The following is a 26,173-nucleotide window of genomic DNA, read 5'->3' as shown; positions in this document are numbered from 1 at the left end:
CTTGCCAAATTTGTGTGATTTCTTTTTGATATACAAAATTCTATTCGCCCAATTCATTTTGTTGTTTTCTTGGTTTTGCTGGATTAGGTTTATGTTCCTTACATATTTTTTTATTTTTCATAAATGAATATACACATTTAATTAATTTTTTTTTTGACATACTCGTCTACTGATCTTTACCCCTCTTAACCACACATCAAATTTGTTTCCCTTTCTTAGATGGCCGCTTAAATGCCATAGTGATTCAATCTTCCACTTAGATGAACCCATAAATGTTTAATATAAATTTGATCATGGTCAACATAATGATATCTATGTAGTTTGGTTTGCTATGTAGCTTTCATCCAATCAATTAATAGCATATCTTATTTTCATATCAATTTATAAACCCATCGTTCAAGTGTCTGAGAAAATGTGGGTGATTGTTCAATAAGCCTCATAAATTGTTCAATCAATAGGATTGTAATTTCTGATTAATATTTTTTGTGAGTAAAATCCAACGGAATCCTAAATTTCGATGTATATATTTTTCTTAAAATTATGAGCAATTGAAGGGTGCATTGAGCGAAAATGTGATGAACAAAGCCCAATTGTGGATCATGGGCTCAAGGATCATGGTCGTTGGTCAACCTAAGTTTAGGGCTTTTAGGCAGAGAAAATGGCCTCTCGTTAGATGAGGTGGATGGAGCAAAGTGTGAGGAAGGGATTATAACCATAATTTTCAACGTTATTTTTTTTGACAAAATAATGTTCAACGTTATTAGTAACCATGATTTTCAAGGGTATGTTAAAAACAAATTATAGTTATAATCAATATCATATATATTTGAATACAATATAAATAATTAATACATTTATGTCCTCCCTATGGTCCTTATTACTAGTAGAGTAAATTACACTCCCCTCCCCTCAAAGATGCCTGAATTACACACCCCTCCCTTCTTATGTTATAATATACACTCCCCTCCCTTCATATATATATTTGAATACAATATAAATAATTAATACATTTATGTCCTCCCTGTGGTCCTTATTACTAGTAGAGTAAATTACACTCCTCTCCCCTCAAAGATGCCTGAATTACACACCCCTCCCCTCTTATGTTAAAATATACACTCCCCTCCCTTGAAAAGAAAAATTTACACTCCCCTCCCCCATAAGATGCTTGAATTACAACCCCCTCCCTTAATAATTAAATATGCACTACACTTTAATCTATTTTAACTTAAATAAATATGTTTATGATATATATTAATTTTGAACCACCATTTAAGAAAAATAAATTCATTTCTTTATAATTTAAATGTCAGTGATAATTAAATTTAAATATTTTGCTATTAATTTTATACTTTAGAGTATAAAATTAACTTTTAAATAACCATATTTTATTGTCTTTAGTAATTTTTCACATATTTTAATTTTATTTTGGGTTGTTTCATATTTTATATTAGGGTTTAAAACTATATGTTAATGAAATTGTCAATAAAAAATAGGAAAAAATATGTTTTCAAATTTTGATTATATTAAAATAGACCTGCAATGTTTTTTTTTTCCTTTTCCAAAGTATGTTAGATTATTATATTTTTGCTAGATTATTAGAAATAAAAAAAATATTGAGGGATTAAAGTGTAGATTTTAACTTAAGAGGCGAGGGGAATGTAATTCAAGCTTCTCTTAGGGGGAGGGCAGTGAAATATTTTCTAATACAATTTGAATTAGAGGGGAGGGAAGTGTATATTTTAACATAAGAGGGGAAGTGAGTGTAATTCAAGTATCTTTGAGGGAAGGTGAGTGTAATTTACTCTTACTGGTATAAAAAAAATTCACGTTAATTTTTTTTTTTGAGGGAAAAAAAATCACGTTAATAACATTTAAAATCATACTACATCCGTCCCTAAATATAGGAGCCTTTTGTAAAAATTATGGAGATTAAGAAAGTTGATTGTAGTATATAATTACTATTGTTTTTACAATTTTATCCTTAAGAGAGAGTTAATTTATGTTTTCAACATAATATTTATTGTTGATTGAAGAAAAAGATGCAAAATAAATAAGGGTATGTTGGTAAAGAAATAATTAATGTACTTGAAAATACCAAAGATGTCTTATAAAAGGAGACAATTTTTTTTCTTCCAAGAGGGTCTTATAATTAGGGACGGAGGTAGTAATTAATTGTGCTCAATAGATGATTAATGAATGGGTTGTAACATCTTGTTATATTCATTAACCATATATTAAAACCGATTAACCAAATATTCAAATCATGTTAACCATCAAATTTATTGTTGGAATTTGAGCTTCAGTTTGTGTATCAAAATAACACAACTATTCACCTTATTTCCCTTATTATGTGCACCTTATTTCCCTTACTTTTTTTTTTTTTTTGCCTATTTACTTGAATCTAGATAAGTAAGAGTTTTATACTATATAAAAAAAAAAATAAGTCAAGAGGGTTCTTAGTTTATTAACGAAGTTAATGAACTTTACCTTTTCTTAACGATATTTTTGCACAAACCTTGAAGGATTTCAACCTTTTTAGAAATGTGTAAACTTAAAAGGGAAGTATGTTTTAAGTTTAAGATTTACATTCCTGTAAGTATGTTTTAAGTTTAAGATTTACATTCCTGTAAATATATAAGTATGGAATGAGTATACTAATGTTTGTTACAAGATTGAGTAGTTTTTATTCCTAGGTATCAAGGTTTCTAGAAATGAAATAACATTTCATAACTTCCAACATTTTCATGAAATTATTCCCTAAGTTAAATGATGGAAAAGTGGGTTCCATAAAATTCTGCATACTTTTTTTTTTTAAAAAAGAAAATGACTTTCAATTTTCCTAAGAATATTCAAGAGTGTGCCAAACAGTTTTTTTTAAAAGAAAAACTTAAGAATAAAATTTCCGTCTTTATATTTCTGGATATGTTGTTCCTATGAAAAAAAAATAGTTCGTGAAACAAACGTCCCCTAAAGAAACCATTTTACTTCAAACAACACTTTAAAAATTAGGTTTTGAAGTTTTCTCCAAGAAGATTCTCAACTTTTAGAACATGGTTAAAGAAGTTCTCTCTAACTAGATTCTCAACTTTTGAGTTTGATAGGGATTAGTAGAAAATTTGAAAAGGAACTATAATTTAAACATTAATTCTTTCTTGCAGATAGTAGACATCTTCAACTTTCATCCATCTCCTTATTTATGCTCTGTCTTATCAAGAATCTTACTTTAATTACAATTTTTCTCTTCAAATCCACTATCATCACCAAATTTCGAAAACATACAATCTATCTATCTATTTCAAATAAAAGCATTGAATTTGGCCTTAACTATGTTTTTTTAGGCAAAAGATAAGGTGTAGAGTTTGTGCAACCTCATGTTGTCTAGCTTGTTGATGAATATGGTGTTGCACAATATTGTTAGGAGATAATGTCTTACCCTTAGTAGACCTTTTCTTGACCTAAACTTTGTTTTAAGTCTATAATTTTATCAAATTTATATTTTGTATTGTCTAATATTATAATTTTAGAGGAAAAAAATTATTTCAAAATGAAATAATCTTTTCCCTTTATCTATTAACCAACTTTTTCCATTATCACTAATTTACCCATAATATTCCTTGATTTTATATCTCTGCATTATTGTCCTGTTGTTTCTTGTATTTCATCAAGTTCTCTTCTCTCATTATCCATATGGAGTGCATATTATTATTTTGATATAAAAATAATTTATAATCTGTCACCATAGTTTTTTTTATTGCAATCTCTTAGCCTTAAAAATACTTTAAAAAAAATTATTATATTGATAAAGTACAGGATCAGTTTAAGAAATATTTTTCTAATTTCTTTTGTAACATGTAAATTTTCTCAACAAAAAGTATATTCTGCATGTGCTCAATCATCATGAATCACATGGCTACCACAAGAGAGTAAGTTAATGATTAGTTAGCTGACATAAAAAATATTCAACGTTAAAAAATTTATGCAAAAATTTTCTTATGTTTTTTTAATAAAAAAAGTGTTGAGTTTTACACACATTAATCAAATTACATCATCATATCAACTTATTATGATTTTTAAAAATTAAAATATATTTACAAATATTCTCATATTATGTGCTATTAGTGTAAAAAGTTTGATAGTGATATAGTATATATCAATTATATATAAAAAAATTACTAATATTATTTAGTTAAACTTTTGCCAACAAAAATATTCTGCAATTATTCAATCATCACGAAGTTTACAACAAAATCAATCATCATGAACCACTTGGCAAACAAGGTGGAATAAATTATTGGGATTAGTTTGTTGTGACATAAAAGTTATCGAAAATATACTTGTATTCAGATACATGCAATTGGAAGAATCTATGAGTCCAGATAACAAAAGTCTCAAAACCTAAATAACAAATAATAATATTTTTGTCATTAGTACTTAATTATCTGTATATCTATTCTATCTTATGCATAATGGTTGTACAAAAAAAATATGCATGTAATGACAGCAATACAATGTTTGCCAACAATATACTCTGTCCCTTTTTAAGAGTCTAGTTTTTTACAGGTATCAAAACAACTAATAAATATCGTTACTTTTGATATACGAGTACAATTTTTTTTTAATAAGTAAAATTGGAATTAATATTAACACCAAAGAATGATTGGCATAAGGAGTTTCAAAAAGATCTCAAGAGTTTACAACACAAGATAGGTAACCACACACATACTGAAACATAGAATTAGCCGATATCCAAACAAGCAAAAGGGTTCAACCACCAAATATGAAAACTTAAACTAATTAAAAAAGAACATATGAAGTACTCTTTAAATAAACATGTGTTTTAGAAGAATAAAACACATACTTCTAGAATTGGTGATATTAACCAACATACACCGAGTTTTGGGGAATAAACTAGACTCGTACAATTCGACGAATCAAAATTTGTATCTTAGACCGAGATAAGTATCTATATTTAATGTGTGACACGTCTAAAGAAAAAAATTCATAATCAAGTCTTTATAGATAAGCTCTCGTTTCTTTCGAGGAATTAAAAGAGTGATTTCTTCTTTTCTTGTTCAAAATAAGAGTGATTTATAAAACGAGTATTTATTTTTGTCTAACGAGACTTAGATTGGATGTAACTCTTTGAAATTTGGGGTCTAACTTATTTTTACAAAACCGACTTATGAGGTGAGGATTAACCCCACTTATAAACACTTATCAAAAGTCATTTTTATCTGATGTAAGGCTAAATCCCTTCAAAACCAACACAAAGAAAAGCCAATACGAGACAACCCAAATATCACAATTAGGCGACTAGGCACACAGACCGCAATAAATACAAAATTTCCAACATAAATTTTTAAAAAAATAAAAACCTAATCGATGCAATAAAATTGACTTCATTTTTTAACTAATGCATTTTACTCTCAAGAAATATTTAAAAATTATGGCAAAAGATAAAGTACATTTTAAAAATTAAAAATGTAATTTTTTTTTAATTTTTTTTGAAAATAGTGGGCCTGCAAATTGTAGTGACAACTGTACACCATCGAAAAGCCCAAGAAACACTCTGTTCAACAACCAACCGGGCAGCTGTAGCTGACCGGAAACTATCTCATAAACTTTTTTAAAATATATTTGCAGCAAAAACCTATATCTAAACATTTTATTAATTAAACATCAATATAAACATTTACCTCTTCAAAAAATTCATATAAGCATTTAAATGATATGATAAATAATGTTTTTCAGCTTAATCAGATATCCATAGTTTGAATTTAACTTTAAGAATACATGAATTAATCTTTGCACTTGTGTGTATAGAATGTCAAGTTAAAATTTTAAAAAATTAATATAATACTCTCTTCATCTATAAATTTACGTACTTAATATAACTTTAATCTTTGAGTTTTGAAATATAACATGCACTCGTCTATTTATATAATTCAATTTTGGAGAGGAGTTAAAGAATCTTAAACAAATTTAAGCATATGAGCGAAAATCATTCTAATATCAAATTCAAAAAAGACTTTAGTTTAATGGAGTTCGATCTAGCAGAAGTAGCTAGATTCTCATAACATAACAATCTAAGATTTAAATTTCGACAATGAAAAGTGTCTAAGATCAACTTTAGTATGCATAATTTTGGCGTGTAGTTTGGAAATGAGAGTATTTTGCCAAATTTCCATTGGAGTTGGACAACTTGCAATAACTGTATTTTTCTCAATTCTAAAAAGGTGAAAAGATGAAAGAGTGCGATTAAAAGAATTTTCTTCAAACAACTCAACCTTGACGTTTCACAAAATAACCATTGATAAAGTTTACCATTAGAGATGCTCTATTTTTAATACTAAAGTCTCTCAAATAAAATTTTTGTGTAGTGAATTTGAGAGTTTATTTAAAAGTCTATTACAATATATCTTTTCTAAAATGGAAAAAAATAAGACCATCAAAACTTGTTTCCTCTCCCATCAAGAAGCCAATTGGCATCTTTGAAATCCTCGAAAACAAAAAGTTAGGGCAGCCTAACTTGCCCATTAACAATTAAATAATCACAAAAATTGGTTTTATATCATTTTCCTAGTTTCTTGCAACAACTATATAAAGTCACAGAGGCATACACTTAATATTCATCCACCACCTATCCTTGTCTTTGCCTACCCATTCCTCTCACAAGAAAAGAAAGAAAATTTTCCTAGATTTTATTTTAGAAATGGAGGCATTGAAGATGAATCAAATTTTTGCTATGGTGGTAGTGGCCATGTTGATGGCACCATCAAGTGTTTCAGCTGCAGATGCACCAGCTCCAAGTCCAACATCTGATGCTACTACTCTCTTTGTGCCAACAATACTTGCTTCCTTTGTTGCTCTTCTTTTTGGACTTCTTTTCTGATTTGATGAACAATGAAATAACAATATGCTTATTTACCATAACAATTCTTTAGAGGATTGGTTTATGTTGTTGCATGTGTATTCAATTATGAATATGATTTATATTCTTATGTAACACTTTGATTCCTCACTTTACTTTTTATATGTAACACATTGAAGCAATTTGAAATGGATTATGTAATATTATTATTGTGATATAAAATTCAGAATTTTTGCATTATGGGACGGGAAATCCCAAGGTAAAATTTTATAATAATACTAACAAACTTTTTAATATTCATTTCAACATTTTTTTTATCGGTTAAAATTCATGGTTGTCTCAAAAAATGTATGAGATCCATATAATTTGGTGGAGTTCATAAAAATATTAATCAGTAAAAAATAGTGTGTTAAAAATATATATATTAAAAAGTTGTTGTTGACACTCATCCAAATATTTTATACCACTTTCCTCACCATTATATTGATAAAGCCTTTAGGGATGTGAGAAAGATTATTCAGATTTATAAATAAAGATTTCTTTAACTTTTTTTTAGGGGAAAGATTTCTTTAACCTTTAAATGAGGTGTTCCATTGGATTCCTTTTTACCAATATTTTTCAAATTTTTTTTTTTTAATTTTTTCTTTGTATGTGGGTGGCTGAAGTAAGGGGTGGGAAATAGATCAATTCGTTTATCAAGATCAATGAAGCGGATGCTAAACAAATGCATGTCTTTAAAGCCAAATATTTTTCGAAGTGATTTTATAGGGGCTCGTTTGGGCAATAATCCTAGTTTTGTTTAGCGTGGTGTTCATTCTTAGAGTTAAACTAAGAGTAAGATGGAAATTTGGGAATGGAGAAACTAATTGACAATGCAACTTTTAAAGAGGATTGGTTGTGAATTTGAAAACTAAAATTCCTCAAAAAGCGGAATTTTTTCTTTAGAGGACGACACGAGGTTGTTTTTCCGCTAGAGTCGTTAAGGTGGGTTAGTTTGCCAAGCCCTCTGAAACTGAAAGGCCTGAGTCTTAAATTCCAACTCTTTTTTTTCCTATTTATAATACTGACTAAATCTTATAAGTCATGGTTAAATTGACGAACACTAATTTTTTAGACTAAATAACTCAATCCCTCAACTTAAAGACAAGTTATGTTCATGTTTGATCCAGTTAGATCTGAGAAGATGACTTGTTGGATTGAGATATGTTGTTATTGAGCTTTCGTTGTCCATCACAGACCGCCTTGAGGCCTTCTCCACCGGAGGAGGGGGTGGGGTGGGGTGGGTGGGTGGGGGGTACATGCACGTGCTCCGGCGCCCATGTTAGTGAGGGGTTCAATAGATAGAGTGTGCGACTTAAAATAGGTTAACAAGGTGATACGTGGCCCAATGCTAAGCACAAGTTTATATAATGAATAAGTAGGATTTTCGTTGTCAAGCCTTCATCTGTACAATTGTTGACCCTGAGGGACATGTGTGACCATTTGGGTGGTCCTCTTGCATTGGATCAGGACTGGACGGTTAGGATATGTTGGTCCGGACTATTATCCTTTGGGATTTATGACATATCCATCGTATGATGTCGCCTGCTCTCGCATATTAGATCTGACCCGAGCCCAAACGGAATGCTCCTTGGCCAAACCCGAAAAATGTTTAATGCTACGTTGTGGTCTGAACTTAGTTTGTGAAGTTATGTAAGATAAAGACACTATATATTACTAGTGTCTAGTGTTATGGGATTTACTTTATAAATGTGCAATATTAATCTTAATTATTTTTTCTCTAATTTTTTTTTTGGTCAAGTAGCCTAGTAGCTAGAGTTCACCGTTTTTAAGGTGAATAAGTGGGGTGTCCGGGGTTCGAACCCCGGCCCCTGCATATAACAATTTATGTCCCTACCACTGAGCTATGCTCACATGGACATTTTTTTTAAATTTTTTTTCTCTCTAATTTTAACACCAATCAATTGTATTAATATTATCTACATAACAACTTATTTAGGTTGGTCCAATGATATTGACTTACAACTTTATAATATATTTTTTTTCAATTGACTTCTTTCGATATGTTAATTTGACTTCTGAAAAAAATACTAAGTACATAACTCCCAAAATCATAATAATTCACTTTATAATAGTGGTAAATACACAAATATTTAATTCGAATAATTCGATAAAAGCCTTTCTCTTTGTACCAAAACCCCTGTTCTTTATTTCGGTGTCAATTTGTTTTTCATTTAATCAACTTTGCAATCCTATTCATTTCATTCCATGACCAAATTACACATTGCAAATAATTTTTTCTTCAACTGTTGTTTCCATCTTCAGCTTAATTCAATTTCATCTTTCTCATTTACTTTTTCACCTTTTCCATTTTTGTGCTTCATCTCTAACAAACAAGCACACCATACTTTTCGCATTCATCTTTGGCGTGTGAATAAGAAAAATAAAATAAGTTTCTTTAATAATTAATTTGTAAGTTTCTTCAATCTCAATTTTTTTTTTATAAGTTTGTTTAAAATATGTTTCTTATTTCTAGCTTGTCTATAAATTGAGTCACTCACAACCCTCACTTTCCATTCATTCATTTCTCCTCTCTTCTTTGCCTTTCATTTCATATCCCTTCTCTCTAATTTTAACTCTCAAATATCCCTACATGCCATTTTGAAACACTCTTAAAAAAACATTTAGATGCTCATAAACGACACTCTTAGACAATATCTTATTAGCTAGATCTTGGAAGTTACCTAGCTCTTAGGGGGAAGAGATGAATTAATATTGTATAGATTATATTAGTTCAAAGCGATGAAATTTGTCAGACCTTTTCTCACTGGAAAATAGAGTCTACATCTTGGAGATATAAAAATGCATTAATAGCATTTTTTTTTCATCTCTAAATGTAGATTATTTCAGTGAAATTGGTCGGATAAATTACATTATTTGAACTATCCCTACATGCCATTTTGGAAGAGTCCAACTAGACGAAACTTGTAAGCCGACACACATCAAATAAACATATATCAAGTTAATTCTCTTAGTTTAAGACCATGTTCACATCTTGTGTCTCTCAAGTTTGTTGAACTTTCTATTTATTTCCTATTTGCTATAATTTCCTTTTAAAACTGTAGTTTATCGAAATTTGCTGACATATTCTTTACTAATTGATTAACTTTGCACATAATCTTGTTTCCATTCATGACATTTGGTTAAGATCACACATTGTCTCAATATATGGTTAAATTACCTATGCAATAATGACTGGGGAAATCCTTCACTAATAAGCTGATTTTTGAGTTAAGCTGAAAGAAGCTTTTAGAATTAAATTATTTCTATATCTTTCCAGTAAAACGGGTTAAGTAGTCACCTACATTATATTCTGCCATTTATGCAAAGAGAAAATAAGGATTTAGCTAAGGTAATAACTTATAACTGCAATGACATTTGTGCATTATTCCTCTTTTATGTTATGTTGTATATCTTTTGGAATTTTCATTTATATAAGGGATCCTATTTGGTTTTGATTTAACATTTCAGAAGCTTCTCCATTTTTGTTTAGTTACTAGAAAAGAAATGGACCCAATAATGCTGTCAAAACTCTTTCATTTGGACATAGCCTTTTGCAATTTTGGTGTAGTTTCTTCTTTGAAACATCTATTTTTGCGAGTTGTTTTTTATTTTTGTTGAGGGCTTCTTTTTTGGCTTTCGGCTCTCTCATTTGAGTTCTCTCTTGAGTTCTTATGGTATTTTGCATTTTAAGTAAGTTCAAACAACTATTGTGCATAAAACCGTATATGATTTGAGAGGAAAAACTCAAATCCGTCGAGACATGATATTTTACTCCAAAAGTGTTTACAGAGTAAGCAAAGATTGCTAAGATCGCACTAACACTCTCCCCATTTATTGTAATGATAACATTTTCACTGGATTTGAGAGAGTCGTATGGTTGACGTCGGATACATCCAATATCCTACCTTGAAGCTATCTAAGATGGAATGTTGGTCGTAGCGTATGCCAAAACTTGCAACCCTTTCAAAGCTAATCGAAAATCGTTCCATCTCAAACATGGTCGAGAGTGATGGTGTTATTTTGGTGAATCTCATGTTTACACGATAAGTGCCTTTGGATAAAAATAATCATTGGTAAATGAGGTTAAGGCTGCTCTCATATCACATCCAATTTGATATGCAAGAGTTATTCTGACTTGCCAAAATTGATAATACGCTGAGAAATCAAATAAGTGAACGGAAATTCAATAAAAAAAAAACCCTCAATTAATCAAGGAACCATTAATGTTGCTGAACTCGCAAAAGATTAATATGTTACATGTATTTTTCCCCACTCAGGCTCTAGGTGGTGGTACTATTAGATAAATGATATTTTTTACAGAGACAACAGTTGAAGTCAAAGTTTTAAATTTGTTGGGAAAGTTAAAAAAAAAAAAAAAAAGTCATTGTAAATCGCTGCAATTTTTTTTTCAGCAGCAAGTGATGTCACTTATGCTAGACACGTAGGTTCATTAAACAATGTCTCTATATTATGTTTTGATGATAACCACACTATTAGTACAATACAAATGATATATTTAGTGTCATCATTTGGTCTTAATGCTATAGATAAAGTAATTGGGTAGTAATAGAATTGAAGAATAAAATAAACATCTAAGTCTGTACCAAAAATAAAAAATAAAAAAATAAACATGTAAGTCCTATTTTTAATAATGAGGGGTGTTACGCCCTTCTCATCCTTTAGTGAATTTTTTCCTATAAATGCACCATTTATGTAATAAAACGAGTGCGACTATTCTAAAACCTCAGACTCCACTTCCCATGTAGCTTCTTCGATAGATGACTTCCCAAACAAATTTTACTAAGGAGTTTGTCTTATTCCTCGATGTTTTAAGCTTTGGTCCATAATTTGACTCATTATTGATCTGCAAGTAGAATTCAGTTTCAAATGAATTGACTCTTGATGCAACGTTTGAGATGGATAAAAAAAATGTATTTTTTAAGCATAGACAAAAGAATTACATCTTGCAAAGCTAACATAGAAGGAGGTAATGTCAACTAGTAGGCCATAAGGCCTACGCGACAAATGATCTGAAAATGGTTTAGTAACTCTTAAAAATACATGATCACCTTCTTAATTTGTCAGGATAACTATTTTGTCTACTATGAGCAATTGTGACTAAAGTTAAGCTTTATGAAACAATTATGGTCAAACTAGATTGTGAAGTTTACTGGGAAGCAAGTTAAGGTTACTGCTCACGATTTAGCTAAAACGGCTATATATATGAGTATATGACTAATCATCAAGTCTTAAAGTTGATGTCAAACTGTATGATTGATGCTATTGTGATTGATATGAGATAAAATGAAGAATTGTAACATTAAATATTATAAGGAGAGCCGTTTCAAAAAAAAAAATATTATAAGGAGAGTTCTTAACATTTAATTAGCAATCCGTAATAATCTCCAAAAGTAAGCAAGACTGTAAAAGTTTGATTAATCCTTGTTTTAACCAATCACCACACAACAACAACAACAAAATGTGCCAAAGAATATTTTCTTCAACGGTTGTTTTCCATCTTCAACTTAGTCCAATCTCATTTTTCTAATTTACTTTTTCACCTTTTCTATTTTTGTGATTCAACCATTACATCTAAGAGCATCTTCAATGGGGGGTCCTTACTTAACAAGGACCACTCCCCGTTAAGGACCCTCCATTGGAGGAAGAAAAAATGAGTTCCCGTTAAGGAACAAACAACTATATAAGAACCTTCTCTCTCCTAGGTAACTAACGGGACTCACGTTTAAAAAATTAATAAAATGTGTACTATTTAGTCCCACTTGCATAAAGAAGTAATAAAATGTGTACTACTTGGTCCTACTTGTATAAATGAGTAATAGATAAACTATTTTTGTTTAATATGTAAGGATATTGGGACATATTTAAATACTTTTCATTTGAGTCCTTATTAGTGTATTGTCATTGGAGTCATTGAGTCCTTAAGAGGTACTTTTATTAAAAAAATTATAAATAAGTGATGTGTCATGTGGGTCCATTTAAGGAGTCCTTATTAGGGAACTACCATTGTGGATGCTCTTGTACCCTCTTTAGGTGTGTAGTAAGAAAGAAGATGCATAAAGTTTTTTGACCTTTGCTTAATATATCAAAGATTATAAAATAAAATAAGTTTCTTTAATAATTAATTTATGAGTTTCTTTAAAATATATTTCTTGTCTATAAATTGAGACTATCACAGCTCTCACTCTCCATTCATCCATCCCTCCTCTCTTCTTTTGTTCTCTTTCTCCCCTTGTTCATCCTCACTGCCAAACACTATCGTAACTATTATGTTGATGAAATATCATAAGAAATACTCTCAAAAACATCCAAATGCTTGTAAACACTCTCACACAAATTCTCGTTCTCTATTATATTAGTTCAATGCAATGAAATTCTTTCAACTAGGATCCGCAAAAGTTATAGAGTCTATATTTTGGAAACAGAAAAACGTTATTCATACATTTTTTTTATCTCTAAATGTAGACTATTTTTTGCGGGACTTGTTGGTTGAATTACATCATTTAACTATTACAATTTACAACGACCTAACCATGCAACAGTCCAACAAAAAATGATTTTGCAACAAAACATATCTTCCCAATAAAATGAACAAAGAAAAGGATTAATGCCATGGACATATTGTAACTTAAGTAAAAACTGCAATGACATTTGTGCATTATTCCTCTTACGCTTTATATCTTTTGGAGTTTTCTTGTATACCAGTTATCATATTTTGTTTTGATTTAGAATTTAAAGAAGCTTCTCTATGTTTGTGTAGTTGATGGAAAAGGAACGATGGACATGGATAATAATGAGGTAAAACACTTTCATTTGAGTTATTATACTATGCATGCACTTTCCGGATACTCTTGTTTCAATTTTTTTTTTTGAATTAACAGATTTTTAGTTAAATGTTTTATTGACAAGGAATGAACAACGTTGGAATGCTGCAACCAGCTTGCCGTTAACATCTCCTTCATCTAAAGCCTATGTAGAGAAAAATACACATGAATAGAGCCTTTTACAAGTTTTGCATAGTTCCTTCTTTAAAACATCTATCTTTTCAAGTTGTTCCATGATTTAGTTGAACTTTTCTTTCTTGTCTTTAGCTCTCTCGTTTGAGTTCTCTCTTGAGTTCTTATGGGGTACTCTCACTTTAAGTCTAGAAATTTCTTGTGCATGGATATAAACCTCAAATTTGTCAAGTCGTGATATTTTGCTCCAATGTTATTTTCAACTAAAACATGAGATCTACCTAAATAAAACTATCACTCTAGACCATTTGTATGGTGGTAAGATACTCAGTTGACCTTAAAAGGACTGTTATTTTGGTGTGTGTTGCAGCTTGTATCCTACCTTGGTGTTATTCAAGATGGGATGTTTATTGCACCGCTTCCATTTAAAACAGTACAATAGATTTGTATTGAGATTCATCTGCCATCAACGAGATGATTGAGAGTGTTAGTGTTGTTTTGGTGAATCTCATGTTTGTGATTATTATATCTACAAATTTGTATTGGTTAATGTTTACAAAAGCTGACTTTTGAAAGATAACATCCACTCGACTGTTTATGTAATTCAAGTTTGGACGTGTTTGTTGTCCGTCTGTCTCCTATGCATGTGTAATTAATCCTTGAGTTTATAATTAATTTTTACAACTTAGCCTTACAAAGTTGGCAAAGTTTCCTGTAAGTTCTTGGCCTTACCAAGTTGGCAAAGTTTCTGGTAAGAATAAGCCCCAAATATCAACCAGCCACAATATATTTTGGAAGGAGTTAAAGAATCTTAACCAAATTTAAGCTTATGGGCAAAAATAATTTTCATTTCAAATTCAAAAAAAGACTATAGTTTGGTCTAGCGAAAGTAGCTAGTCTCTCGCAACATAATGATTTAAGATTCGAATGTAGATATGGAGTAGTGTCTCGAATAGAATTTCCTTTGTTAAAGAGAAATTATGTGAAAAAACTTTAGCTTATAGAGAATTAGAGTTAAAAGACCACCAAAACTTGTTTCCTCTCCCATCAAGAAGCCAATTGGCATCCTTTAAAACCTCGAAAACAAAAAGTTAGGGCAGCCTAAGTTGCTCATTAAAAATTAAATAATCACAAAACATTGGTTTTATATAATTTTCCTCTTCACTTGCAACAACTATATAAAGTCACAGAGACATACACTTAATATTCATCCACTACCTATCCTTGTCTTTGCCTACCCATTCCTCTCAATTTCTTTCCTCAAAAGAAAAGAAATAAAATTTCAAAGAAAATTTTCAGAAATGGAGGCATTGAAGATGATTCAAGTTTTTGGCACGGTGGTGGCCATGTTGATAGTTGCATCAAATGTTTCAGCTGCAGATGCACCAGCTCTAAGTCCTACATCATTTGCTACTATTCTCTTTGTGCCAACAATAATTGCTTCCTTTGTTGCTCTTGTTTTTGGACTTCTTTTCTAAATTTATGATCAATGAAATAACCACATGCTTATTTACCATAACAATTATTTAGAGGATTGGTTTATATTGTTGTTGTGTATTAAATTATGAATATGATTCATATTCTTATGTAACACTTTGATTCCTCACTTTACTTTTTATATGTAACACATTGAAGCAATTTGAAATGGATTATGTAATATTATTGTGATTTTTTTTGGATTCATGAATTCATTTTCTTTGGTTGCAATGTATTTTTCTTTTCTCTTCTTTCTTCTTGCTTATGCAGTTAAGAGGCTTATTTATTTCAATTTCCTATCCAAATCTAATAATGAACATGTGCAATTGAAATGAAGTAGAGTAGGCTTTGGAAAGAAAGGGAAGATTGAATATAAAATTCAGAATTTTTGCATTATGGGACGGGAAATCCCAAGGTAAAATTTTATAATAATACTAACAAACTTTTTAATATTCATTTCAACATTTTCTCATCGGTTAAAATTCATAGTTGTCTCAAAAAATGTATTAGATCCATATAATTTGGTGGAGTTCATATGAATATTAATCAGTAAAAAATAGTGTGTTAAAAAATATATATTAAAAAGTTGTTGTTGACACCCATCCAAATATTTTATACCATAACTTTCCTCACCATTATTGGTAAAAGCCTTATGGATGTGAAAAAGATTATTCATAATTATAAATAAAGATTTCTTTAACCTTTAAATGAGGTGTTCTATTGGATTCCTTTTTACCAATATTTTTCAATTTTATTTTTAATTTTTTCTTTGTATGTGGGTGGCTGAAGTAAGGGGCGGGAAATAGATTAATCGTTTATCAAGATCAATGAAGCGGAAGCTAAATCAACACATGTCTTTAAAGCCAAATATTTTTTGAAGTGATTTTATAGGGGCTTGTTTGGCCAATAATCCTAGTTTTGTTTAGCGTGGTGTTCGTTCTTAGAGTTAAATTAAGAGTAAGATGGAAATTTGGGAATGGAGAAACTAATTGACAATGCAACTTATAGAGAGGATTGGTTGTGAATTTGGAAACTAATTTCGTCGTCCGTCACAGGCCGCCTTGAGTCCTCCACCGGGGGGGGGGGGGGGGGGGGGGGGGGAGTACATGCACGTGCTCCGGCGCCCATGTTAGTGAGGGGTTCAATAAATAGAGTGTGCGACTTAAAATTGGTTAAGAAGGTGATACCTGGCCCAATGCTAAGCACATGTTTATATAATAAATAAGTGAGATTTTCGTTGTCAAGTCTTCACATGTACAGTTGTCGACCCTGAGGGACATGTATGACCATTTGGGGGGTCCTCTTGCATTGGATTCAGACTAGATAGTTAGGATATGATGGTCCGCACTATTATCCTTTGGGATTTATGACATATCCATTGTATGATGTCGCCTGCTCTCGGATACTGGATCAGACCCGAGCACAAATGGAATGCGCCTTGGTCCAACCCAAAAAATGTTTAATGCTACGTTGTGGTCTTTGAACTTAGTTTGTGAAGTTATGTAAGATAAAGACACTATATATTAGTGTTGTTTGTGGAAAATTTAGACAATGCCTGTGGACGATATATATTAGAGTTTAGTGTTATGGGATTTACTTTATAAATGTGTTGAACTCTGGCTCATTGGGTTGAATTAGATCAATGAAGATGCTTTGTGGGATTGAAAAATTCAGCAAATTTGATGGGTTTGAATGCAACATTAATCTTAATTATTATTTTTTCTCTAATTTTCTCTCCTGGGTTTCCGTCTGATTGTCCTTTGACTAAACGTTGACCTTGTGAGTGCTTGTTCCTCGATGCGGTTGATTGTTGAATCAATCTGATCGTTTTTGTGTCTCCATTAATCTTTTATTTCCTATTCTGTCGTTGGTGTTCTGTCCCGTTTCATTTGTGATCGGATTCTTAAGATCTCTGATTTCCTTCTTTGAGTTCCTTTTGTTTGGACCCGATTCTGAATGGGGCTAAGTTTCATGTACGTTGATTTTGTTTGATGTTCTATCCTTCAAGTCCTCAGATCTGGCTGTTACCTTGGCTTTTATGTATCAAAATCATATTAATGAGAAGATATTATTTTGATGTAGAATGGTTCAATTGGGGGCGACATATATTGGGCACTATGATTCTAATTTCCAACTCTCTTAATGATAGGATTATGGGAGATAGGATCTGGGCCAAAGTCAAACAGAGCTTTCAAGGTGGGAAATTAGGCATTACGAAATTTTCAAATATTCAAAGATACATGATTCATTACAACAGATATGACGTTGAAATTTGGCATCCCAATTTCAAGGATATGTCATTAGAATCAGAGTATTACTCTCCTTTAATGCTCTCACATTTTCTGAAACCAAGAAGATTTGGAGGGATTTTTCAATGCTGTAAGTTTAATCCAAGAAGATTTGTTGGGATTGCTCAGCCTTATGGAGTTAACGACCTGATGCTTTATAAGGAATGGTCTTCACAATTCAGAGAATATCACTTTCAACTCATGCAATCAACTTTCATACAACTTCTGTTCACTGTTGTTTGTGTGTGTTGTGTCACATTTACCATGGAAAATTTCAATGTTGATATTAATGATTCACCAAATGCATCCTCAGCTGGATCCTCTGATTTGTCTCAAGAGGCTTTGCTTGAGCTGTGCGTTGTTGGGAAGCTGTTGACTGACAAGCCGGTGCGGTTCCAATTCATGCAGGAGAGACTTTCAAAACTTTGGCGTCCTGGCCAAGGTGTTACCATTGATCAGGTGGAAGAGAACAAATTCATATTCCAATTTTATCACCAATGGGATATGGAAAGAATCCTACAAAAAGGGCCATGGACGTTTGATGGCTTTCTGCTGGTGCTTAGGAAGGTCAACATTGGTGAAGCTATTGCTGACACAGTCCTAGATGAGGTTGAAATATGGGCTCAGGTATTTAATATCCCCTTTGGTTTTATGCATGAGGACCTGGCGTATCTGGTTGGATGTCATATGGGGCGCTATGTCTCATATGATATCAATAATTATTATGGACCCTGGCGGATGTACATGCGTATTCGTGTGGCCCTGAATGTCAATGAGCCGCTGAAGACATGTATGGTGTTCGAGAAAGAAGATGGTAATGCTGTCAATCTGTCATTTAAATACGAGAAACTTGGTGTATTTTTCTATTGATGTGGTATCTTGGGACATACTGATCAATATTGTCCTAAGAGACTAGAACCTGGTTTTGTGGATGGTGTGCAACTATGGGGCAAGTTCTTGAATCCGAGTAATCGTTCTGTTGGCGGGGGTGTAACTGTGAATAAATGGTTGCGTGGTGGTAGAATGGCTGGACGAGGTACTGGTAGTAGTAATGGCGTTGCTGATGTTAATGAAGGTCCTTTCAATGTGGTGGTGATGGGCCCTTCCAGCGAGCATGCCCTGTTTGGAAGAGTTAAAATCATACGTGGTAGGGGCTTTACTTTTCACAGGTTAGTCACAAGTGTTATTGGTCCTAATGGGGGAGGTGAAGGTCAGTGGGTTCCTTTTAATCTGAACAATACAAACATTCAAAACCAAGTCACTATTAGAAGGTTAGTTAATGGTATGGCTGCTGCTAATGCTGGAGGTGCTTCTGCAAGTTCTCTGAATACTAATGCTAACCCAACACATCAGCAAACAACTCTCATGCTAACAGGGAATACAGGTAATAATTCAGCAGGAAATGATGGGAGCTTGAGATTGATTGGCTGCAACCAAGTGACTAGTTCTGAATTCTCCATAACTGATGGGGCTCTGCTGAATGAAGGAGATGCTGGACAAACTTCTGAACCAGGGCGGGTGGTGTGCGCAAGTAAGAAGAAACCGGTATTGACAAGACACATTTCTGCTGGACCATTGGTGATAAGGGATGGCCCACGTGATTTACAGGTTGTGCAGACACAAAATACACAATGTGAAGGTAAAGGTAAAGCAAAAGAAGCATCTGGCCCTGCTGTGAAAAAGAGAATTCGACCCAGTACAACTCAGGCAGATAATGCAAGCATGGTGGCTGTACTTGAACAGGAAGCAAGTGATATGGTGCTGGACTATGTGAATGAAGGTAGTGCTGCTGAAGTGAACTCTGTAACTCTGCAAAACAACCCTTTATTTACTGAAACAATTGTAATGGCGGAGGCTGAAAATCAGCCCCGCCAGCAGCCATGAAAATAATTAGTTGGAATTGTAGGGGGTTGGGTAGTCCCCGTACAATTCCTAGTTTAAAATACCTTGTCCGTGTTTATAAACCGGATATCCTCTATCTTTGTGAAACTATCTCTAAAAGTAATAAAACTGAGGAATTAAAGTATGTTTTGGGGTTTGATTTCTGTTTTACTGTGAATAAACAAGGTCAGAGTGGTGGTCTTGTTTTGTACTGGAATTCGTCGGTTAACTGCTCAATTTCTAATTACTCAAATAATCACATAGATGCTGAGATAACAGATACTAATAAAGGTAAGTGGCGTCTTACTGGATATTATGGTTTCCCTAATAATAGCAGAAGACGGGAGGCATGGAATTTTTTGAGACAACTTGCAAATGTTTCAAATTTACCGTGGTGTATAATAGGGGACTTCAATGATATTCTTTCTCCTCATGAGAAGAAGGGTAATAATGAAAGGGCGAATTGGCTTATCAATGGTTTTAGAAATGCTGTTTGTGATTCTGGGCTGGCTGATGTACATACAGAAGGTTACCTTTATACATGGTTTAAAAGTCTTGGCACCACCAGAGCTGTTGAGGAACATCTTAATTGCGCTCTTGCTACTGAAAACTGGCAAATTCAGTACCCTGATGCAGTTCTTGAGAATCTGCCAGCACCTTCTTCGGATCACTACGCTATTATGCTCTCATGTGAGTCAATATCCAATAACAGAAGAGTGTTGCCTCGGTTCAGATTTGAGAACGCCTGGTTAGCTGATCCCGGCTTTAGTAGTTTCGTCACTGATAAGTGGAGTTCCTATGGAGTTTGCCCGATTGTTGATAAGTTGGAATATTGTGCTTCTGATCTCACAGACTGGAGCAGAAACAATTTTCATAATTTGAAGCGTGAAATAAATACTTGTCGCCAGAAAATTGATAGAATGAGGAGTCAGGTGGATAGTGATAATATTCATCAGTTTAATGAATTGAGGAGGCGTATGACTCAGCTGTTAATTCAAGAGGATGCTTTTTGGCGTCAAAGAGCGAAGACTCACTGGTTACGGGATGGAGACCTTAATACTAAGTTCTTCCATGTTGCGGCTTCTTCAAGACGGAAAATTAACAAAATTCATTCGTTGTTGGATCCAGATAACAACCGGATTACTGATGAAAATCAATTGTGTGATGTTGCTCGAAATTATTTTGTTGATTTGTTTCAGGAACAGATTAGTGACACCGAGCCGGTCATTGAGGCTATTGAAGCTTCGATTTCCATTGAAGATAACAACAACTTGTCAGCACCTTTTGTGATTTCTGAATTTAAAGAAGCTCTTTTTTCCATGAAGGCAGATAAGTGTCCGGGGCCAGACGGATTCAATCCTGGTTTTTTCCAAAAATTTTGGGCATCTTGTGGCGAAGAATTATTCCACCAGTGCTGTCAATGGTTAGAAACAAGTAGCTTCCCTCCAACTCTCAATGCGACTATCATAGCTCTTATTCCGAAGGGTGAGTCTCAAACTTCTATGAAAGACTGGAGACCTATAGCCTTATGTAATGTGATTTATAAGGTGGTAGCCAAAGTGTTAGCAAATCGTCTCAAAGTTGTCTTAAATAAGTGCATTTCTGATAGTCAATCTGCATTTGTTCCGGGTCGATCTATCCTAGATAATGCTATGGCAGCCATAGAGATCATTCATTATATGAAGTCTAAAGTCAAAGGTACATTGGGAGATGTTGCTCTTAAGCTTGATATAAGTAAAGCGTACGACAGAATTGATTGGAGTTATCTGAAAAGGGTTATGATAAAAATGGGTTTTTCTGATAGATGGATAAATTGGGTTATGATGTGCATCGAAACTGTTGATTATTCTGTTCTTGTTAACGGTACTAGTGCTGGTCCGATTATACCAGGTAGAGGGTTGAGACAAGGTGACCGTCTTTCACCTTATCTCTTTATCATATGTGCAGAAGGGTTATCAGCTCTCATCAGGAAGGCAGAGGCTAGAGGAGATATTAATGGGGTAAAGATTTGTACCAGGGCACCAATTGTTTCCCATTTACTGTTTGCGGACGACTGCTTTTTATTCTTTCGAGCAAACACGAATCAAGCTGAGAAAATGAAGCAAATTTTGGAAGTTTACGAAAAAGCATCAGGTCAAGCAGTTAACCTCCAGAAATCAGAAATCTTTTGCAGCAGAAATGTTTCGACCGCGGATCATAATAGTATAGCTAATATTCTTGGAGTTCAAGCTGTATTGGGCACTGGTAAGTATCTTGGTCTGCCATCTATGATAGGAAGAAGCAAGAAAGCAACTTTTAATTTCATTAAGGATAGGGTGTGGAAGAAGATTAACTCGTGGAGCAGTAAATGTCTCTCCAAAGCAGGTCGAGAAGTTTTAATTAAATCTGTTCTACAGTCTATTCCCACATATTTTATGAGTTTATTCACTTTACCGTCATCTCTTTGTGATGAGATTGAAAAGATGATGAATTCATTCTGGTGGGGTCATTCAGGAGCTCAAAATAAAGGTATCCATTGGATGTCATGGGACAGATTATCTATGCACAAAAAAGATGGAGGCATGGGATTCAAGAGTTTAGGGACTTTTAATCTTGCTATGCTTGGTAAGCAGGGGTGGAGAATTATGACCAATCCTCAAACACTTATAGCTAGAATGTACAAAGCAAGATACTTTCCGCATAGTAATTTTTTTGAATCTTCCTTGGGGCATAATCCAAGTTTTGTCTGGAGAAGTATTTGTAATGCTAAATTCATTCTTAGAGCGGGAAGCAGGTGGAAGATAGGTGATGGGTCCTCCATTCCAATTTGGAATAATAACTGGCTTGTTGGTAATGGATACCTTACACTTCAAAATCACGGTTCAACACCCTTTGATAATCTCAAAGTTTCGGATTGTATTATTCCGGAAGCTAAAGCTTGGAATGTTTCTTTCTTACTTTCTATTTTTGATCAACATATAGTGAATCAGGTGGTGAATACGCCTTTGTATCCCTCAGTTCATGATGATAGGCTTGTTTGGACGAAGGAAAACAACGGTGAGTATTCTGTCAGAAGTGCATATAAAATGTGTATGCAAGAATTACTTGATGTGAATCATTTTAAGGCACAAGGACACTGGGATCTGATCTGGAAGCTTAAAATTCCTCCCAAGGTGAAAAATTTCATATGGCGTGTTTGTCGAAACACTTTACCAACACGTTTACGCATTAAAGACAAAGGGGTTAATTGTGATCTGACTTGTGCTTTATGCAATCTGGTGGAGGAAGACAGTCTTCACCTTTTCTTTCGTTGCCCTGGTAGCTGCAATATTTGGAGCATGTGTGATTTCTTTAATACTGCGAATAATGTGATAAATCAAGGCCAGGATAGTGCAAGTGTTATTTTCCAATTGTTGCAGGTGTTAAATGCTGATGAGGCAGCGCTGTTCTGTTGCATTCTTTGGAGCATTTGGAAGCAACGGAATAACAAGGTTTGGAATGATGTGATTGAAGCGCAGGTTATTGTTCTGGAACGTGCAAAAATACTTTTACAAGACTGGAGAGCAGCTAAATCCTATCAGCAACAACCGTCAAAGATACATAATACCGCTGGCACTTCAAAGTGGAAGAAACCAGCTGCAGGTCGATATAAATGCAATATCGATGCCTCTTTCTCTAAGCACTTAAACAAGGTTGGTATAGGAATGTGTATAAGAGATGACACGGGTACGTTTGTCTTGGCTAAAACTGAATGGTTTAGTCCGATTTGTGAAGTTCATATAGGAGAAGCTCTTGGTTTATTATCTGCTCTAGAATGGGTTCACGAGCTTAATCTTGGTCCGATGGATTTTGAGATGGATGCGAAAAAGGTTGTTGATAAGTTCTTATCGACAAATCATGATGCAACTGAGTTCGGAAATATCATTCAAAATTGTCAATCTCTTTTTAGGAATTATTATGAAAACTCTAAGGTAGAGTTTGTACGGAGACAAGCAAATGAGGCAGCTCATGCTTTAGCTAAGGCGGCTACATTGTCAGCTAGTTTCCAGTTATTATATGAAATACCAGATTGTATTGAACACATATTGATTAATGAAATGCTTTAAGCTTCTTCTCTTCAAAAAAATTGTATTAATACTATCTACATAACGACCTATTTAGGTTTGCTTGATAATATTAACTTACAACTTTATAATATATTTTTCTTTCAATTGGCTTCTTTCGGTTTCAATTTTTATATGTTAATTTGACTTCTTAAAAAAATACTATGTACATAAATCTCAAAGTCCTAACAATTCACTTTGTATTTATAATAGTGGTAAATAAACAAATATTTAATTCGAATAATTTGATAAAAGCCTTTTTCTTTTTCTTTTTACCAAAACCCATGTTCTTTATTTCTTTACCAAAAGGAGGTGCAATCCTATTCATTTCATTCCATGGCCATGATCCACTGAGTTGCATTCCCCACCGTTGATAAATCCTCATCTAAAGGCTGACAATTAAACATCCATAACAAAAATAACACATGCCAAAGAATTTATTCTTTAACTATTGTTTCCATGTGCTTTAATGCTAACCGCTTCATTGGTAACGGGAAGTATACACTTTTTTGGTCGGATGTTTGGATTGGGGGGTGTCGTTTAGAGTCAGGTTCACTAGGTTATTTAATTTTTCGATGTTTAAGGAGATTTCAGTTTTTGATGTGTCAATTAGGTTGGGGTGAGGAGGGAGAGGCATGGGTGGAGGCGGATGTTGTTTGCGTGGGAGGAGATGGAGGGGGAACTGTTGATTCTGCTTCATAATGTGATTTTGCAGGTTGACAAGGAAAATAGGTGGTTATGGACATTGGAATCATCTAATGTTTTCTCTGTCCGTAGTGCCTATAATTTTCTAACTCTCCAACCTCATTTTGCCTCTCGGGTGGAAGTTTCCTCTCTTTGGCATAAGGATGCCCCCTCTGAAGGTGGTGTTGTTTGCTTTGCGGTTATTTCGAGACAGGTTGCCTATAAAAGACAATCTGTATCGTCGGGGTGGTTTTGATCATGATTCCAGGTTGTGTATGGATGGGTGTGGTTCGGTTGAATCCTCCCATCATTTATTCTTACATTGTAATATTTTTGGATCCGTTTGGCATTTTATCTATAGGTGGCTTGGTATTTCTGCGGTCACCCCTGCTCAGGTGCCAGATCACTATAATCAATTCAGTGTTAGTGGTGGTATCGCAAAGACGCGTCGTTCGATATCTCAGGTCATTTGGTTTGCTACGGTTTGGGAAATTTGTAAAGAAAGAAATAACAGACTTTTTAACGATAAAGAAAGCTCGGTGATTCAGGTGGTTGACAAGATTAAGCCTCTCACTTTTAGGTGGTTGAAGGTGAAATTTGCTACTCTTCCCTTCAATTACCATGGTTGGTGGCTTAATCCGTACACCATACTAGGCATAGGCTAAGTGTTATTTCTTTCCTAGTTTTTTTCTTGTACAGTTTTCATATTGTAAATAATGTTTTGACTTTGTTGTCTCTTCCTTAGTACACCTTGTGCTAGGAGAGTCACGTTGATTTGGTATTATATCCCATTTTAGTCTCTTAAAAAAAATAAAAAACTGTTGTTTCCATCTTCAGCTTAATTCAATTTCATCTTTCTCATTTACTATTTCACCTTTTCCATTTTTGTGCTTCAGCCATTAAATCATTTATGCGAGAATCTCTAACAAACAAGCACACCATACTTTTTCACATTCATCTTTGGCGTGTGAACTAAGAAAAATAAAATAAGTTTCTTTAATAATAGTTAATCAGTTTATAAGTTTATTTAAAATATGTTCAATGTTTCTAGCTTGTCTATAAATTGAGCCACTCACAACACTCACTTTCCATTCATTCATTCCTCCTCTCTTCTTTGCTTTTCATTTCATATCCCTTCTCTCTAATTTTAACTCTACTATTTTTCCTCTCAAATATTCAAAGAAACACTCTTAAAAAAACATTCAGATGCACATAAACACTCATACACTCTTAAACAATATCTCATTTCATTAGTTAGTTCTTGGAAGTTACCCAGCTCTTATGGGGAAGAGATGAATTAATATTGTATAGATTATATTAGTTCAAAGCAATGAAATTTGCCCGACCTTTTCTCACTGAAAAATAGAGTCTAGATCTTGGACATAGAAAAATGCATCGATAGCATTTTTTTTTTCATCTCTAAATGTAGACTATTTTCATTGGAATTAGTCGGATAAATTACATGATTTGAACTATCCCTACATGCCATTTTGGAAGAGTCCAAAGAAAAATCTCATGCAACCGGAAAAAACTAGCACATTGTAAGCCGGCACAACAGATAAACATATATCAAGTTAATTCTTTTGGTTTAAGACTATGTTCACATCTCGTGTTGTTGAACTTTCTTTTTATTTCCTTTTTGCTATAATTCCTTTTCAAACTATAGTTTGTCGAAGTTTGTTCACATCTTTTTTTTCTTCCTCTAATTGATTAACTTTGCACATTATCTTGATATCTTGTTTCCATTCATGACATTTGGTTAAGATCACACATTGTCTCAATATATGGTTAAAAAGTAGCCTATGAAATAATGACTTTTAGATAGCTTCATATCTAATTTCATTTGTTTTTTTA

The 26,173-nt window shown here is 33.2% G+C and overlaps 2 protein-coding genes, 1 long non-coding RNA gene and 1 pseudogene across 4 annotated transcripts; all 4 read left to right on the top strand.

The window, feature by feature from the left end:
• The first annotated feature begins 6,620 nt into the window (after window positions 1-6,620).
• On the top strand, window positions 6,621-7,111 carry LOC146913695 (arabinogalactan protein 13 pseudogene; annotated as a pseudogene). The gene has a single exon (XR_015013777.1). The product of XR_015013777.1 is annotated as an arabinogalactan protein 13 pseudogene (transcript).
• Window positions 7,112-13,158: 6,047 nt separating this feature from the next.
• LOC146913694 (uncharacterized) lies at window positions 13,159-14,488 on the top strand. The gene is made up of 2 exons (XR_015013776.1): window positions 13,159-13,270; window positions 13,713-14,488. It is a non-coding gene; the product is annotated as an uncharacterized LOC146913694 (long non-coding RNA).
• A 602-nt stretch (window positions 14,489-15,090) lies between these two features.
• Window positions 15,091-15,576, top strand: LOC146913693 (uncharacterized). The gene has a single exon (XM_085716925.1). It carries the CDS (start codon window positions 15,210-15,212, stop codon window positions 15,384-15,386), a length of 177 nt encoding a protein of 58 aa, XP_085573051.1. The 5' UTR covers window positions 15,091-15,209; the 3' UTR covers window positions 15,387-15,576.
• An 8,729-nt stretch (window positions 15,577-24,305) lies between these two features.
• Window positions 24,306-24,984, top strand: LOC146913692 (uncharacterized). The gene is made up of 2 exons (XM_085720968.1): window positions 24,306-24,568; window positions 24,681-24,984. Exons 1-2 carry the CDS (start codon window positions 24,306-24,308, stop codon window positions 24,982-24,984), a joined length of 567 nt encoding a protein of 188 aa, XP_085577094.1.
• Window positions 24,985-26,173: the final 1,189 nt, after the last annotated feature.

Source organism: Medicago sativa, chromosome 6 (assembly GCF_051527215.1).
Source record: "Medicago sativa cultivar Bolivia chromosome 6, Bolivia_mono, whole genome shotgun sequence".
In the NCBI taxonomy this organism is placed as follows: Eukaryota; Viridiplantae; Streptophyta; class Magnoliopsida; order Fabales; family Fabaceae; genus Medicago; species Medicago sativa.
Note: the sequence above shows the minus strand (reverse complement) of the source record. Positions and strands in the feature narration are given on the sequence as shown.